Source organism: Monodelphis domestica, chromosome 4, assembly GCF_027887165.1.
Source record: "Monodelphis domestica isolate mMonDom1 chromosome 4, mMonDom1.pri, whole genome shotgun sequence".
Lineage (NCBI taxonomy): Eukaryota > Metazoa > Chordata > Mammalia > Didelphimorphia > Didelphidae > Monodelphis > Monodelphis domestica.
Window position 1 is genome coordinate 434,771,971 of NC_077230.1, and position 15,096 is coordinate 434,787,066.

Genomic DNA, 15,096 nt, shown 5'->3' on the forward strand with positions numbered 1-15,096 from the left:
GAAAATTAATACATAAGAATTAATGAGTAAAGTTGTTTCTCAGCTTAGCATATAAAATTTACCAGAATGACAATGTGATAGTGCATCTAAAATGATTAAAACAGAGTATCTGGAAGGTTACCTGAGATTCACAAAATTTGAGACTGATAAAAGCATAGCTTTTTAAGAAAGATAGAATGGATAATGAAGAAAGACTGTGGACAATACTTGCTCAGGCACAGGGTTTGTGTTGTGGTCTAGTAGCCAGGAAGTTGATCAGGTCATTTATCCATTCATGAGTAAAGATAAGTTTATATGAGTTGCAAAGTATGATAAGGTTCTTGTACCCTCCTATGTCACAGGTCCGTTGTAAGGTTTCATTGTTATTGCATATGAAAGTATTTCTAAAATTATCCATTTTGCAGATATGACCAAATAGTGTATGTAAATACAGGTTCTGCTTGTTTAAGTTTCAAAACTCCTTTTTGTTTGTGGAAATAGAATAAAAATTATTGACTTTCTGCCATCAGAAGAAAGAACATATATTTCTGTGTGTGTGTGTGTCCTTCTTCCTCCTGTGTTAATATCATTATTTGTTTTCTTCAGAGGCAAAGACTCATTTTGAAGTGAAGGAGATGTTTGAAAAATTGAGCCATTGTGTGGAAGTATGTGGTCCTCAAAGATTCATGACTGAGGTTCCCTGCAACTTCATTTTGAGAGAAATCTGTGACTCTGATATGAAGGTAAATACAAATACAAAGAGTGACTGTGAATTTGATGAAACTGCAGAGAAATTCCACCAAAATTTAGTGCTAAATCGGTATACAAAATTGACCTCCGGGAATGAGTGTTGTCAGGATAGTAAATATAGCATATGCTTTCCTGAAGAATGTCTTATTCAGTCCTCTGGGAAATCTCCTGAAATGCCCATGTATAAAGGCAACCTAGGGAGAATGGGCTTTGTCTGTCATTTAGAACTCATTAAACATCCAAAAAGTAAATATGTAAAGATGGTTTGTGTGAGTAATAACAGTAGGAGACCTTCCAGTCAGAACTCTGAGAGTGCTGTACATCAAATAATCCACTGTGGAGAGAAACCTCATGAATGTAAGCAATGTGGAAAGATTTTTACTGAGAGGGACCATCTTGCTTCTGATCAGAGAATCTACACTGTAGAAAATCCTTATGAATATAAACAGTGTGGAAACACTTTCACAGAGTTGGGCTCTTTTATTGAACATCAGAGAATCCACACTGGAGAAAAACCCCATGAATGTAAAGATGGTGGAAAGACTTTCAGTCAGAGGAACAGTCTTGTTGCACGTCAGAGATTCCATGCTGGAGAGAAATCTTATGAATGTCAATACTGTGGAAAGACCTTAACAGAGAGACGCTCTCTTATTGCACATCAGAGAATCCACACTGGAGAAAAACCATATGAATGTAATCACTGTGGAAAGGCTTTCAGATGGAGGAACAATCTTGCTACACATCAGAGAATTCACACTGGAGAGAAACCTTATGAATGTAAACAGTGTGGAAAGGCTTTCACACAGAAGGACTCTCTTACTAAACATCAGAGAATCCACACTGGAGAGAAACCTTATGAATGTAAACAGTGTGGAAAGGCTTTCACACATGGGAACTCTTTTACTAAACATCAGAGAATCCACACTAGAGAGAAACCTTATGAATGTAAAGAGTGTGGAAAACCTTTCACAGATAGTTCCCAGCTTGATAGACATCAGAGAATCCACACTGGAGAGAAACCTTATGAATGTAAAGAGTGTGGAAAAACTCTCAGAGACAGGCGCTCTGTTGTTGAGCATCAGAGAATCCACACTGGAGAGAAACCTTATGAATGTGAACAATGTGGAAAAGCTTTCATACATAGGGACTCTTTTACTAAACATCAGAGAATCCATACTGGAGAGAAACCTTATGAATGTCAATACTGTGGAAAGACTTTTACAGAGAGGCGCTCTCTTGTTGCACATCAGAGAATCCACACTGGTGAAAAGCCATATAAATGTAATCACTGTGGAAAAGCTTTCAGACAAAGGATCCATCTTACTACACATCAGAGAATCCACACTGGAGAGAAACCTTATGAATGTAAACAATGTGGAAAGGCTTTCACACATAGGAACTCTTTTACTAAACATCAGAGAATCCACACTGGAGAGAATCCTTATGAATGTAAACAGTGTGGAAAGACTCTCACAGACAGGCGCTCTGTTGTTGAGCATCAGAGAATACACACTGGAGAGAAACCTTATGAATGTGAACAATGTGGAAAAGCTTTCATACATAGGGACTCTTTTACTAAACATCAGAGAATCCATACTGGAGAGAAACCTCATGAATGTCAATACTGTGGAAAGACTTTTACAGAGAGGCGCTCTCTTGTTGCACATCAGAGAATCCACACTGGCGAAAAGCCATATAAATGTAATCACTGTGGAAAAGCTTTCAGACAAAGGATCCATCTTACTACACATCAGAGAATCCACACTGGAGAGAAACCTTATGAATGTAAACAGTGTGGAAAGGCTTTCACACATAGGAACTCTTTTACTAAACATCAGAGAATCCACACTGGAGAGAAACCTTATGAATGTAAATAGTGTGGAAAAGCTTTCAAAGAGAGACGCTATCTTGTTGCACATCAGAGAATCCACACTGGCGAAAACCCATATAAATGTAATCACTGTGGAAAAACTTTCAAACGAAGGAGCAATTTTGCTACACATCAGAGAATCTACACTGGAGAGAAACCTTAAGTATGTAAACTGTGTGGGGGGCAGCTGGGTAGCTCAGTGGATTGAGAGCCAGGCCTAGAGATGGGAGGTCCTAGGTTCAAATATGCCCACAAACACTTCCAAGCTATGTGACCCTGGGCAAGTCACTTGACCCCCATGGTCTAGCCCTTACTGCTCTTCTGCCTTGGAACCAATACACAGTATGGATTCTGTAAACCTTAAAATTTCTTAGACTTATAAATGTTGGAAATTTCACCATTGGGAAATTTCATACTTGGAAAATTTCTTACTGATAGTGGGAACTCTATTGGAATGTGAACCCCATTGGCATGAGAGGTTCCTCCTCCTCCCTTCTTAAGATTATTTTAGGACAGAAACCTTTTGCTGAACAATGGAAAGAGCTTTGACCTATGCTTAAGCATAGAACAGGAAGTTCTTTGAGTCATGATTGATTTTAGAATTGATACAATAGAGATACTTGGAATGACAGAACCAGGTCTTGGAAATTACAATCTACACCCTACTCAGTCCTAACAGGATTTAGGAAGGGCTGCAGCATAGATCAAAATTTAATTATTCCAATCTCCACCCTACTCAGGGTAACAGGATTTAGGAAGGGCTGTAGCAAAGGATCAAGATTTAATTATTTGAGAATATGACCTTCAGCAGACATGTGCAAAGCCAGAGACCTCTGGGCGGTCCTGGGTTAAGCTAGAGCCACCATTGGCACAGGGAAGACATGGACAGTGATTGGTAGATGTGAGAACTGAGGGGAGGGAACTTGGATATTTTGCTTAAAGATAGGAGGGTCTGAGGACCGGGGAGATGGTTGGAGAGGTTTTGCTTTGAGAGGTTGTGCTCTGAGAAGCTGGCTCTGAAGGAAGCTGGAGGTGGAGGCCCCTGAGACTGTTTCTCCATTTTGGTCACGTGAGTGATAGGGACTGATCTCTTTTCTTTGCCTCAGCTATCTAAGGGCTTGGGCCTTTTGGCCCAGCCTAAACAGAAGGGGTATTAAGTCCTATTACCTTTTCTCCCCTTTTCTCTCTCTCTATCTCTAATATCTTTCTTCCTCCTGTTTGTAATTAAACTCCATAAAAGGTTGACTGCTGACTTGAGTTTTCATTTAGGAATTACATAGCTGAATTCCTTGGTGACCTTAAATTAATATATATCAGTCTTTTAAAGTGATTTCCTTGTCACAATTCTAAGATGGAAGGTAAAGTTATTTTTTTATAACCGATTAGAAAGCATATGTCCTTTCCTTAAAGTAATGAATAAAACCCATCTAAAACCATCAGCAACTGTCATCTGCAATGCAGATAAGTTAGAAGTCATCCAAGTAAGATCAGGAGTGAAGCAAAGATGGCCATTATCACTCACCACTGTTATTTAATATTGTACTAGAAATATTAACTTTAGCAATAAGAGAAGGAAAATAAATTTAAGGAATTAAAGTAGAAGATGAGGAAACAACTATCACTCGTTGTGGATGATATTATGGTCTACTTGGAGAATCCTGGAGAACCAACTAAAATTTTGTTGAAATAATAACTTCAGTAAAGTTATAGGATACAAAATAAATCCACATAAATCATCATAATTTTTATATATTTCCAGCAAAGTCCAGCAGCAAGAGATAGAGAAATTCCATTTAAAATATCCATAGACAATAGATAATGCTTAGCAATTTATTTGCCAAAAAAAACCCACAGGAGTTATATGAACACAATTACAAAACAGTTTTCACACAAATAAAGTCTGATCTAAATAATTAGAAAAACATTAGTTGCTCATGGGCAGGCTGCACTAATATAATAAAAATGAAAATCTTATCTAACTTAATTTACTTATTCAGTACTATACCAATGAAACTACCAAAAAGCTCTTTTAGAGAACTAGAAAAAATATCAAAACTCTTCTGGAAAAAGAAAAGATCAAGAATAACAAGGGAACTAAGAAAAAATGTGAGGAATGGTGTACTAGTAGCATCATATCTTAAATTGTATTATAAAGCAGTAATCATCAAGATAATTTGGTACTGTCTAAGAAATAGAATGGTAGATCTAGGGGTAAATGACCTTAGCACTCTAGTATTTCATAAATCCAAAGATACCAGATTTTGGGATAAGGACTCAGTATTTAACAAAAACTGATTGGAAAACTGGAAAACAGTATGGTAAAAATTAGGTCAATATCTCATGCCTATGCCAAGATAAGGTCACCATGGATATATGATTTAGATATAAAAGGTGAGAGTATAAGCAAATTAGGGGAATGTAGAAATATTTAACTGTCAGAACTTTTGGAGAAGGGAAAACATTCAAAACAAAAAAACACCAATACTACCTAAAGTATTTGGGAAAATAAGGGAAGAAGGAATCCTTCCAAAGCTTTTTTTATGACACAGATATGGTACTGTTACCCAAATCAAAAAGCTAAAACAGAGAACTATAGACCAATCTTCCTAAGGAACATTGATGCTAAAATTTAAATAAAATCCTAGCAGTGAGATTACATCATTATGTCACAAGGACATACAACATTATCTGGTGTGCAATGATAAATGCAGGAGTGGTTCTATATGAGGAAGTCATCAGCATAATTGGCCATATCGATAACAAAACCCAGAAAAACTGTGACCTCAAGTTGGAGCTCCTTTTCTGGGAAAAATTGAGAGGACAATCAGCACAGCTGAGATAGGATCCTTCCAACTTATGTGAATAGGAATATTCCCATCTGATTATTCCCAAGTCTGGCTATGAAGTGGAAATGCTACTGCATGGCTGGATTGCCAGCTGTCACTCTTACCTGAACACCAGTGTACACAGGGCATCTGATAGCATCTGCTCATAAGGAATCGGAATGAGAAGTTTTGAAAAAGCAACAGATTAGATAATCCTGGACGTTAAGTGTAAATTATTCTAATCAGCATGGAAAAATGGAAAATCTGTGAATTTTAACTGATTGGTTCTGTGGTTAAATAAGATCAGAACCCCAAGGTTTGGGATAGTTCCTATCATCTCAACTACTTATTGAAGAAGTAAAAATTTAAAGGATGGACTAATTACCTGTCTTGGGATGTCTGAGAGAAGATGTTTTGAAGATAAAACCACCTCACAAAACATTGAGATCAGAATGAAAATGTGTGGACCTTGGATGGATGGGGATGGAAGACTTAAATGCAAAGATACTTGATGTTAATGTTGATATTCATGATTGGCCTTTGTTTTACTGCACACTCATATTGAGTTCTTTTCAGTTTCTTAATGTTTTCATGGATACTGTGTCAAGATACTCACCGCAGACAATGACCAAAAATTCTTTCCCACCAAGTTTTTCCTCTTTTGCCATGGGTGGGTGGGGGGGGCAGATTGTCCCTCAACCAAAATGGGGGAAGGTTATGGGTTAACAAGTTTCTAATGACTCTTGTGATATTTTTAATTGCTTTAGAACATCAAGATTATAGAATGGTGATGTATGCCTATTTTGCAATGTTTTGGCCCCAAAAGATCAACATGTCCTGAAGAGTGCCCATACTTTACCTGAGTCCCATGCTGATGCACATTACAAAAGACTGACAGTATATTTCTTGAGCTGGGTAGAAAATTTCCTTATTATCGAATCTTAAGAGATCACTCCTTTCCTTTTTCTTGAAAGAGTATGTAAACCTGAAACCTCCTTCAGTTTTTTTGGCAGGGAGTGGACCCCTCCCATATATATAGGTTTCTGAAATTTCTCAATGGAAATAAACACCTTTGCTTATAGAGATGTACATTTGTCTGGTTTTTAGACTGGCAGTTTGATTATCTTCTTTAACCAACTCCTAGGAAAGAGGCAAAACCAATTCAAAATCTTTGTCTTTTTAGTTTTGTTTTAATAGTCAGGGAAAGAGTTGATCTCAAGATTCCTTGAAGACAAGGTTGTCACAAGCTAAGAGTTGTCCATTCCAACTCTTAAAAGCATTAATTTCTAAAATGTTTGCATTTTCAGAATTGATAGTATTTAGGTAAATCTTGATCAAAATATGCCTTAAAGAAGTTTACTTCCGTAGTTTTAGCCATAGTGCCCTGATAGCAGATATTGGGAGGGCTACAGAATACTTTCAGAGAGCAGATATCACAAACTTTAGTTTGGGGACCCAACTAAATATGTTTACAAATGATTAGTATTTGAAATAGTCTTCCAATTAAAGTGATTGTCTCAAAAGTGGAAAAGAAAGACCCTGTTTCCCTGAGTTAAAACAATTTTTTTTCATCTTCAACTAAAACTGGTGGAAAAAGAAGGAGGTGAAGAGAGAATCTGGGGAGAAGATGAGAAAAAAAATTTATCTTTGAAATATACACTCCTTATTTTCCTCTTCTCTCACTGAGAGACCATGAGGTTTAGCTGGCTGGGAGACTATTAATTAATGTGGATTAAGACTGGATTATATATCCATGGAGAGTGAAAGAAAGAGGACATTAAAAAAACATAAGGGCTTTAATAAATGCTGTTTCCTGTTCAGGGGACCCTAGCTAAAAGACTAATGGAGTGGCTAAATCTGGGGATTCTTTTTTTCTCTTTATTTACAGGGCATTGTCACTACTTAGCCAAGCTGCCAATGATAATATCTTTCCCTTGCAGATAAGCATCTTGCTCTTACTCAAAGAAACCACACACACACACACACACTAAATTAAGCTTTTCCTCAGTCTTTCCAGCTCCCAGGAAGTGTCCTGTATAGAATGCTCTTCATTTAACACTCCAAATTTCTCCTTGGACACTTTCCTGAAAGCTGTTCACTTTCCTCAGGGGTGCTATTTCCCAATCCTGCTGGGAAGATCTTCCCTAAAATGTTAATATTGTCAGACTCAGAAACCAGAGATAGAGCTCTGTGGCAGATGCTTATTTCCACTGAGAGAGAGGAGTCACACGAATATGTGTGCAGAGAGATGATGGCTTATATAGTACTTCAAGGAAAGGGGAAGGGCAGGTCTCTGGGATTATACAATGTAGAGACGTTTCTACTCAGCACACAATTTTTTCTTGTATCAGGAACATTTCAAAGTTATTTCCAGGCATCTGTCCCTGCTTTGTTAGCTTAATCCCAGCATTCCTGGACAATTATTAATATCACAAAAGCCATTAGAAACGTTTTAACCCTTGACAGTGTCTTAGAAGTCAGTTCAGAAGATATAGCTGGGATTTAAATTTTCCATTCATTTCCAAATTTTTATAAAAGTGTTCTAAAAAGTGCCCCAAACAAACCCTAACTTAGTCCAGCAGGCTGGGTTTTTTTTTAGGCTAAGGGCAAACGCTTTTTGGTCTCATGCCCTACAAGCTGAATAACAAGTAGAAAAGCTCACAGACATACACAAAAGACAAAATAAGGATTTTTCAATAACCAGAAATAAAGGCAAACAAGACAGTGAAGACTACTTTCTTCTAAAAAAATTTTTTAAAGAGATTTCTCCCTTAAAACATATATGTTGCTGACTCTTGAGTTGGGCCATAGAAAACTACTATCTACCCGACAGTGGCCTGGTTTTAAGTCATTAATATGTATGAAAAAATTTGTTAACACAAGTACACATAAAACATACATCTTGCTGAGAGATGATCTGATTGTCAGGAACGGGAAGGAAACCTGTCAAGTCTATAATTTATGTCATCAATGAAATCTCCATTTGGGCCCCAAAGATGATAGGATGAGGTTTCTAATAAGTCTGGCAAAAAGTATCTTGGAGTGTATTCCCTTTGTGCTTCACCAACTAAGATGGTTAAAAATTCTGAGAGACTGGGTTCCAGTAAGAAAATCAATGTATTGGTCAGGCTAGCAATAACCAATAGTTTAATTGGTCACTGCTCTCTCTTAGGTGACCAAAGACATTCAGCATCTTGATTCCTTAAATATAATTTTGGGATTTCATTATTCAGCCCTCCCCAAGACATCTCTAATGGGTGGCTGCCTAATGAGGAGATCCCTGCCTGACCACAGGATCCCAATATCTAGATGAAGAAATTAGATGAATCTTGGTTAAGTGTGACCTTCTCAGTTTACTTCAATGAGGGACTCAAAGATGCTCCCTATATATATTTGGCCAACACTAGTTTCTTTTCACTAGACAAGATGGGGCTCACCATCTCCGTTATCTCAGTTTTAGAAGCTGCTCTGGGGTACAGAGCATTCCAAGAATTGTCAGAACAAAGGAATGGAGAAAGACTTGAAAATTACCAAGCTCTTATCAAACACAGTAATATTAAGAAAAAAAGGGTTCAGCATTAGGCATAAATCCTCTCAGAAGTTACTCTTAAACCACATGACCGGTTATGAACACCTCTGTTCAAGTGCCCATGTGGGGCTCAGAGATAAGGAGATAACCCAAAAGGAAGAGGAAATTTCCCTCTGCTCAGCCTAAGTTGGGGGGATGAGGTGATTGTCAGGATGATTTCTTCATTGTTAGCCCTCTTAAGTGCCCAACACTTTAGACAGTAACAAGAAAACAAGCCTTTAAAACTGAAGAGTGGAGGTTGGTGTGTTTGTTTGGCAGCCCCACATCTTCAGCTGTAGCCACGAAGCTCACTTGTTCAAGTGGTATCTTTTGGTTCTCTGCAAAGTTCAACTCTGATGCTCAGTTGTGCCAAGATGGTGGCCAGCATACTTGAGAGCCTTCCCAAATGGGCAAAAGCCCTGGGATGCACTGCTTTAGGCATAATGCTGCAATGGAAAGCCCAAGACCTGACTGATAGCATGGCAGCTACTGCTGATGCACTGCTAATGTAGCTGTGATTTTCTTGTTGCTCTTCTGGAAAGCAGTTTGGTCTCCTGTCTCCTAAGTCATTAAACTGTGCGCCCTTTGACTCAGAATCATATTACTAGGTCCGGAAAAGATCCATGTGTACAAAAGTAGGAACAGCACCTTTATTTCTTAGCCAAAGAGGACAGAACCTTGGGGAACATCTCTTGAGTGGACATGACCTGGATAAAAATCCAACAAAAGAAGACAAAGAGCAACGAGACGTGTGACAGAATCAGAAGCAAACACAGTCACCAAACCCTCATTGGGAAAGAATATTCATCTAATTTTTTTAATTAATTAACTTAAAAATATTAGTCCATGTTTCCACGATTAAGATTGAGAAACGTTTAACCAACTGAGCAAGCAATGGATAATTGTTAACTTTGTAGAGGGAAGTTTGAGTTAAAATGATCAAAGCCAGAAGTTAGACTGAAGATTTACAAATGAGTGGGGATAGGAAGTGAAGGCACTAACCAGACAGTTTTCCAAGACATTTAGCTGACTAGAACAGATATATAAGGGGGCAACTGGGTGGCTCAGTGGATGGAGAGCCAGGCTTAGAGACGGGAGGTCCTGGGTTCAAACCTTGCCTCAGACACTTCCTAGCTGTGTGACTAGGCAAATCACTTAATTCCCATTGCCTAGCCCTTACCGCTCTTCTGCCTTAGAATTCCAATCTGTAGTCCTTATTCTAGGAAGGAAGGGAAGGGTTTAAAAAAAGTTGTGTTTTTTTAAGTTCAAATGTAAGCTAAAACATTTCAGCATAATCTCCATCAGTAGTGGCAGTATGGACCACAGCTTGATGCCAGTATTACATCAATAAAAAATTGCATCCACTCTTATCCAGAGTCAGTCCTTGGCTTGTCTCCAACAAGTGCAAATTCCCTTCAATATTTCCCTATTTTGACTCCTCTTACTGCTGACCTTCCTGCTATGGCTGCCTAGGGCCATGATGATCTGAACCAGCAGAGGCAATGACAGCAGAAGCATGGGTAAAATTGTGTCCCGTAAAGCCACACTCTCCCTGTCTAACTTAAGCCATCTTCTGATCATTTACTAGGGGTTGCCTTCAGTGGGTGGGGTCTGAGTTCAGAGGCAATAGAAGAGAAGTTCTACCCCACATCATTTTCCCATGAAAAAGAGAAGGTAACCCAGAATGAATAGGAATGGATTCCCCCCCCCCCCAACTCATGCTTCTTTCCATAAGGACATTCCCATTCTTGGAGTCTGCCAAATAACTCCCTTGTTGTCTGTGATTCCTCATTTACATGAAATTGCTCTCTTGAATATTAGCAATAGGGGTAGCTGGATGACTCAGTGGATTGAGAGCCAGGCCTAGAAATCGGAGGTCCTGGGTTCAAATCTAGCCTCAGACACTTCCTAGCTGTGTGACCCTGGGCAAGTCACTTTGCCCCCATTGTCTCCCCTGTATTATGGAATTACTCTGAGAGATGATGAATTAAAGATCAGAACTGCCTACCCCCTCCCTTCCTTCCCTCCTCCTTCTTTCCTACCTCCCTCCTCCCTTCCCCCATCAAATTAGTTCTACAGTTGGTATCACTGGAAATCTGCTTTGAGTGAGTATCTTGCTATAACAGACAGATAACTTTTTAATAACTTTAAACAAAAGGAGTTTATTTAGAAGGGGGAAAGTAGGGGAGTTGAGGGGAGAGAGGGTTTGGGGTTTCCCTAATCCTAAAATAATTCCTAAGTTGGAGGATGGTAGAATAGAGTCCAGGTTTGGGGAAATTGGCCAACAGGTTTGAAGATTCAGTCACTTGAATACTGTAGGGAGAAACCAGAGAGCAGGACTTTTCTGTCCTTCCTCCTTTCAGTCCCAAGGGCAAGAGACCACGTTCCTCAGCTTGTCTGTTCCCTTTTAAATGGTCCATCCTGGGCACCATTCCAATTAGAATGTCCTCCTTGATCAACAGTTCAGCAGTGTGGGCTTCTCCAGCACTGCTGCAGACTTTTCCATTTTCTCTCCTCCACAACATCACATGCCTCTACCACAGATTTTAAGGCAGAAGGTAAGGGTTTTTAAAAAGTATGTTCCTGGGTCTCTTTCCATAGCCTTTTCCAATGTTCCAGGAAGGAGGCCCAGCAGGAAAAAATCTGAAATGTAAATTTCAAAACTACTCCACCCTAATCAGACCATTCTTTAGAAGATCTGATTTAGCTATTTCCTGATCAATAACAATGGAGATACTTGGAATAACAGAATCAGGTCTTGGAAACTACATTTTTCCTCCCTTCTTAGTTTAGGAAGACTGCTTTCCTTCAGATTGGTCACGTGAGTGATGACTGACCTCTTTCCCTGCCTTGGCTATCCAAGGCCTTAAAGCCCTCTTTGGTTCAGCCTGAGCCAGAGTGGTTCTGAGTTAAACTCCTTTCCTTCACTCCCTCTTTCCTTCTCTCCCTCTCTCGCTCTCCCTCGCACATTTTCTTCTTCCTCCTGTTGTAATTAAATCACCATAAAAATTTCGCAGCTGACTTGGGTATTTTATTATTTGGGGTTTCCCCGGCAACCATTTAAATTTTGATTTTTTTCAGTCTCAACTATAATTTTAACCTTTACAGTATGCATGTATTAGAAATGGCGCATGGTGACCCCTCTGAGCTTTTGGTTCAGCTCTCAAAGTTCTCAACATGCTCAATATGTGCTACTAAAATGTTAACTTTTAAATCTCCTTGGGTAAGGACAAGAATGGGAAGAAGAGGCCTCAGACCTTTTATCTGCCAAGTCTAACATTGCCTTGAGTAGCCCAAGTAATCAATTTCCACCATGGAGGAGATTCTTATTCAAATGGGCTTTGTACTAGGGTGATGCTCCATTTGGTCTTCACAACCATAGGGTGAGGGAGGTGCTCTTCTGTCCCCATTTGACAAATGAAGAAGCTGAAGCTGGCAGAGGTTAAGTGCTTGTCCAGGGTTACACAAGCATTAGTGTCTGAGACAGAATATGAACTCAGATTTTCTTTTCTCTAAGTACAGCAATCCAGACACTATGGAACCAGTTGCCAATGACTTGGGCAGGATGGAGGCATCGGAGGCCTCCCTTGTGAGGCTGGTTCATGGCTCTCCCTCCCCTTCTTGGCATGTCCCAGTCTGACGTTCTCATCTCTCTCCCCAAGGGCACGAGAAACTTTCTTGTTCAGCTGCTCCTGACAGCTCAGTTGGCATTCCTCATTGCCCTTAAGATGTTTCCATTAGAGAGTTCTTATTAATCAGTGGTAATTGCAGATGCTAATTTGTATTTGGGGCAGGAGATCTCTCCTTGTGGGACATCGGAGGCTCCCCCTGATGACACTGACAATGTCACATTTTCTGCAAGTGACATGATAAACAGCTCCCCAAAGGATGAGGGGGGAAGATCCCCCCAGAAATCAACACCCTATAACTAGGACCCTGACTTTACACATCCCTATACATCCCACACTGATGGCCACAGCCAACCCTGACCATGTAGCAGTTGAGATCAACCAGGTGAGTTTTATTTTATGTTCCAACCTCAGGCACAACAATTATCTGTCAGGAGGGAGAGAATATTCTCACTTTGTTGGGGAACCTCTTTTGAGTCTGAGTGCCCAGAGGGCAAATTCAGGGCATCTGTGAGCCCCCCAATTTCAGGAGTGAGCTGAGAGAGAAAGGGCTTGCTTTGGGTAGCTGGACAGAGGGGTAGGACATACAAAAAATGTCCTGGGGCTCTAGGAGGAGGGGAATAGAGCAGCCCCTTGATTGCCGGCTCCGCTGGCGTGCCACGTCTTCACCAACACTGCTCTAGGAGATGAAAGGAAGAGAACCACAGGCAGGATGAGACAGGAATGTGGAAGATTTTGGAACAACCCATAGGATTTTACCCCACCGTGTAGACAAAAATGTGGCATTTCCTTTCTTTCCTCTGAATTCCTGTTAGAGTTCTTCCTCCTCTTTCTGCCCAGAGCCCTCTGATGTTCTCTCTCTGCCCCTTCTCCTTTATAGCCAGACTGTACTGTGATGTAGCATTGTCATTCCTTCTTTACAATATTTCATCGTGTACAGCTACAGGCCCTTAGAACCATAGACTTAAAACTGGAAAAGAGCTCAGATTGCATTTATTCTAATACATGTTTGACAGAGGAGGAAACTGAGGCCTAGCTTAGAAAGATAACTGACCGCTTTATCATGCAATACACTATATACAAAATTATCCTAAAAGTGAGTCAATCTATAAAATACAAAACTGCATCTCCCCACTGTATCCAAAATCGAGTGAGGTCTCATATGTCTCAGTTCCACATCAGGCCATCAGGACCCTGCCTGAATCACTTTATGATATTACAAATATGGGAATGGGGGATCTCTCTTTAGGATTTAAATTTTATTTTGAGTGGATTTACATGTGTGTTTACACATACATCTATACACGTAAATGCACAAATAGACATAACATGTTTTGTAATTTATTTTTAGTCAGCAATAATCATGTTTCTCAGCCTCCCACCTCAGTCCACTTCTCGAGTCTAACTATATGTGTATGTGTGTGTCTGTATAGATACCCAATTAAAACAAATTTCCACCTTCACTACGTTCCCCAGATGTCTTTGCTTCCCTCTGCTCTCTGACTGCTTCATCTGCCTATAAGAAGGCGAGTAGTCCACAGGCATGGTTGGCCATCGTGCTGATAAGAGCATCTCCTTCTCAGCTGTTTGCTTTTGCCCTGCGGTTGTCATTGTAGAAATTATCCCCCCAGTTTTGTTCATTCATTCCGTGTCCCTTCACACAGCTCTCTTCCTCTGGTCCTGGGGATGCATCTTGGATTCTGCCTTGAGGAGCATGTTCTAGGCAGGGAAGGGAGGACCAAGGACCAGCCTGTAGCTCTGCTCTAGCCCAAGAGCTTGCAGACTGTTTAAGAGAGCTCATGGGCACCATCAAGTTCAACACTAAGTCAAATTTGTCTGCATTCAAAGCAGGGTCTGGAGAACTGGAACACGGAGTCTAGAAAGGGTGGGAACTAGACCATAGGCTGGTTCAGACTGCCTCGATCCCACTCAAAATGTCCATCTCCCCTTCATAATCTCAGTACTTGACCCTCAGCGAGCACAAGGCAGCTGTTGTTCAGTCATTCAGTCACATCTGCCTTTTCATGATGCCCTGGGGTCGGGCATGGAGATACTGGAGTGTTTTCCATTTCCTTCTCCAATGGAGTAAGGCAAAAAAAAGTTAAGTGACTTGCCCAGGACCATACAGCTAGTAATTGTCTAAGGTTGGGTTTGAATTCAGCTCATCCTGACTCCAAACTCCATTGCTTTATCCACTGAGCCAATTATCTGCCTTGCATCTGGTTCTTTTTCTGCTAAGGAGGTCATCTGTCCTATGAATGTGTCCTTCACGAGGCCCTTGCAGTGGCCTCGTCCTTTCTTCAAGGGAGGACTTCCACTCAGCCTGAGAAAAGTCCCTTATCTCACTATGTATTACCTTCCTGATGTGAGAACTCTTTTAAGTCCATTTGGATGCTGAGGAAAGGGCCCAATAGAGGCTGTTTCTGTTATGACTCCCTGCTTTGTCTTGACTCGTCTTCCAGGATTCCGAGGCAT

General features: G+C 40.2%; 1 protein-coding gene across 4 annotated transcripts in view; it reads left to right on the plus strand.

Moving 5' to 3' along the window:
- LOC100023417 (zinc finger protein 420-like) overlaps nt 1-15,096 on the plus strand; it is a 621,149-nt gene that overhangs the window by 600,951 nt on the left and 5,102 nt on the right. For 2 of the 4 annotated variants that reach the window (XM_056825665.1, XM_056825666.1), the window contains one exon: nt 586-12,004. In XM_056825665.1, coding sequence (XP_056681643.1) covers nt 586-2,606 — 2,021 coding nt within the window. In that variant the 3' untranslated portion in view covers nt 2,607-12,004. Of the gene's footprint in view, nt 1-585; nt 12,005-15,096 lie in introns of those variants that run through there. The other 2 variants (XR_008918200.1, XM_056825668.1) reach the window with 2 other exon arrangements.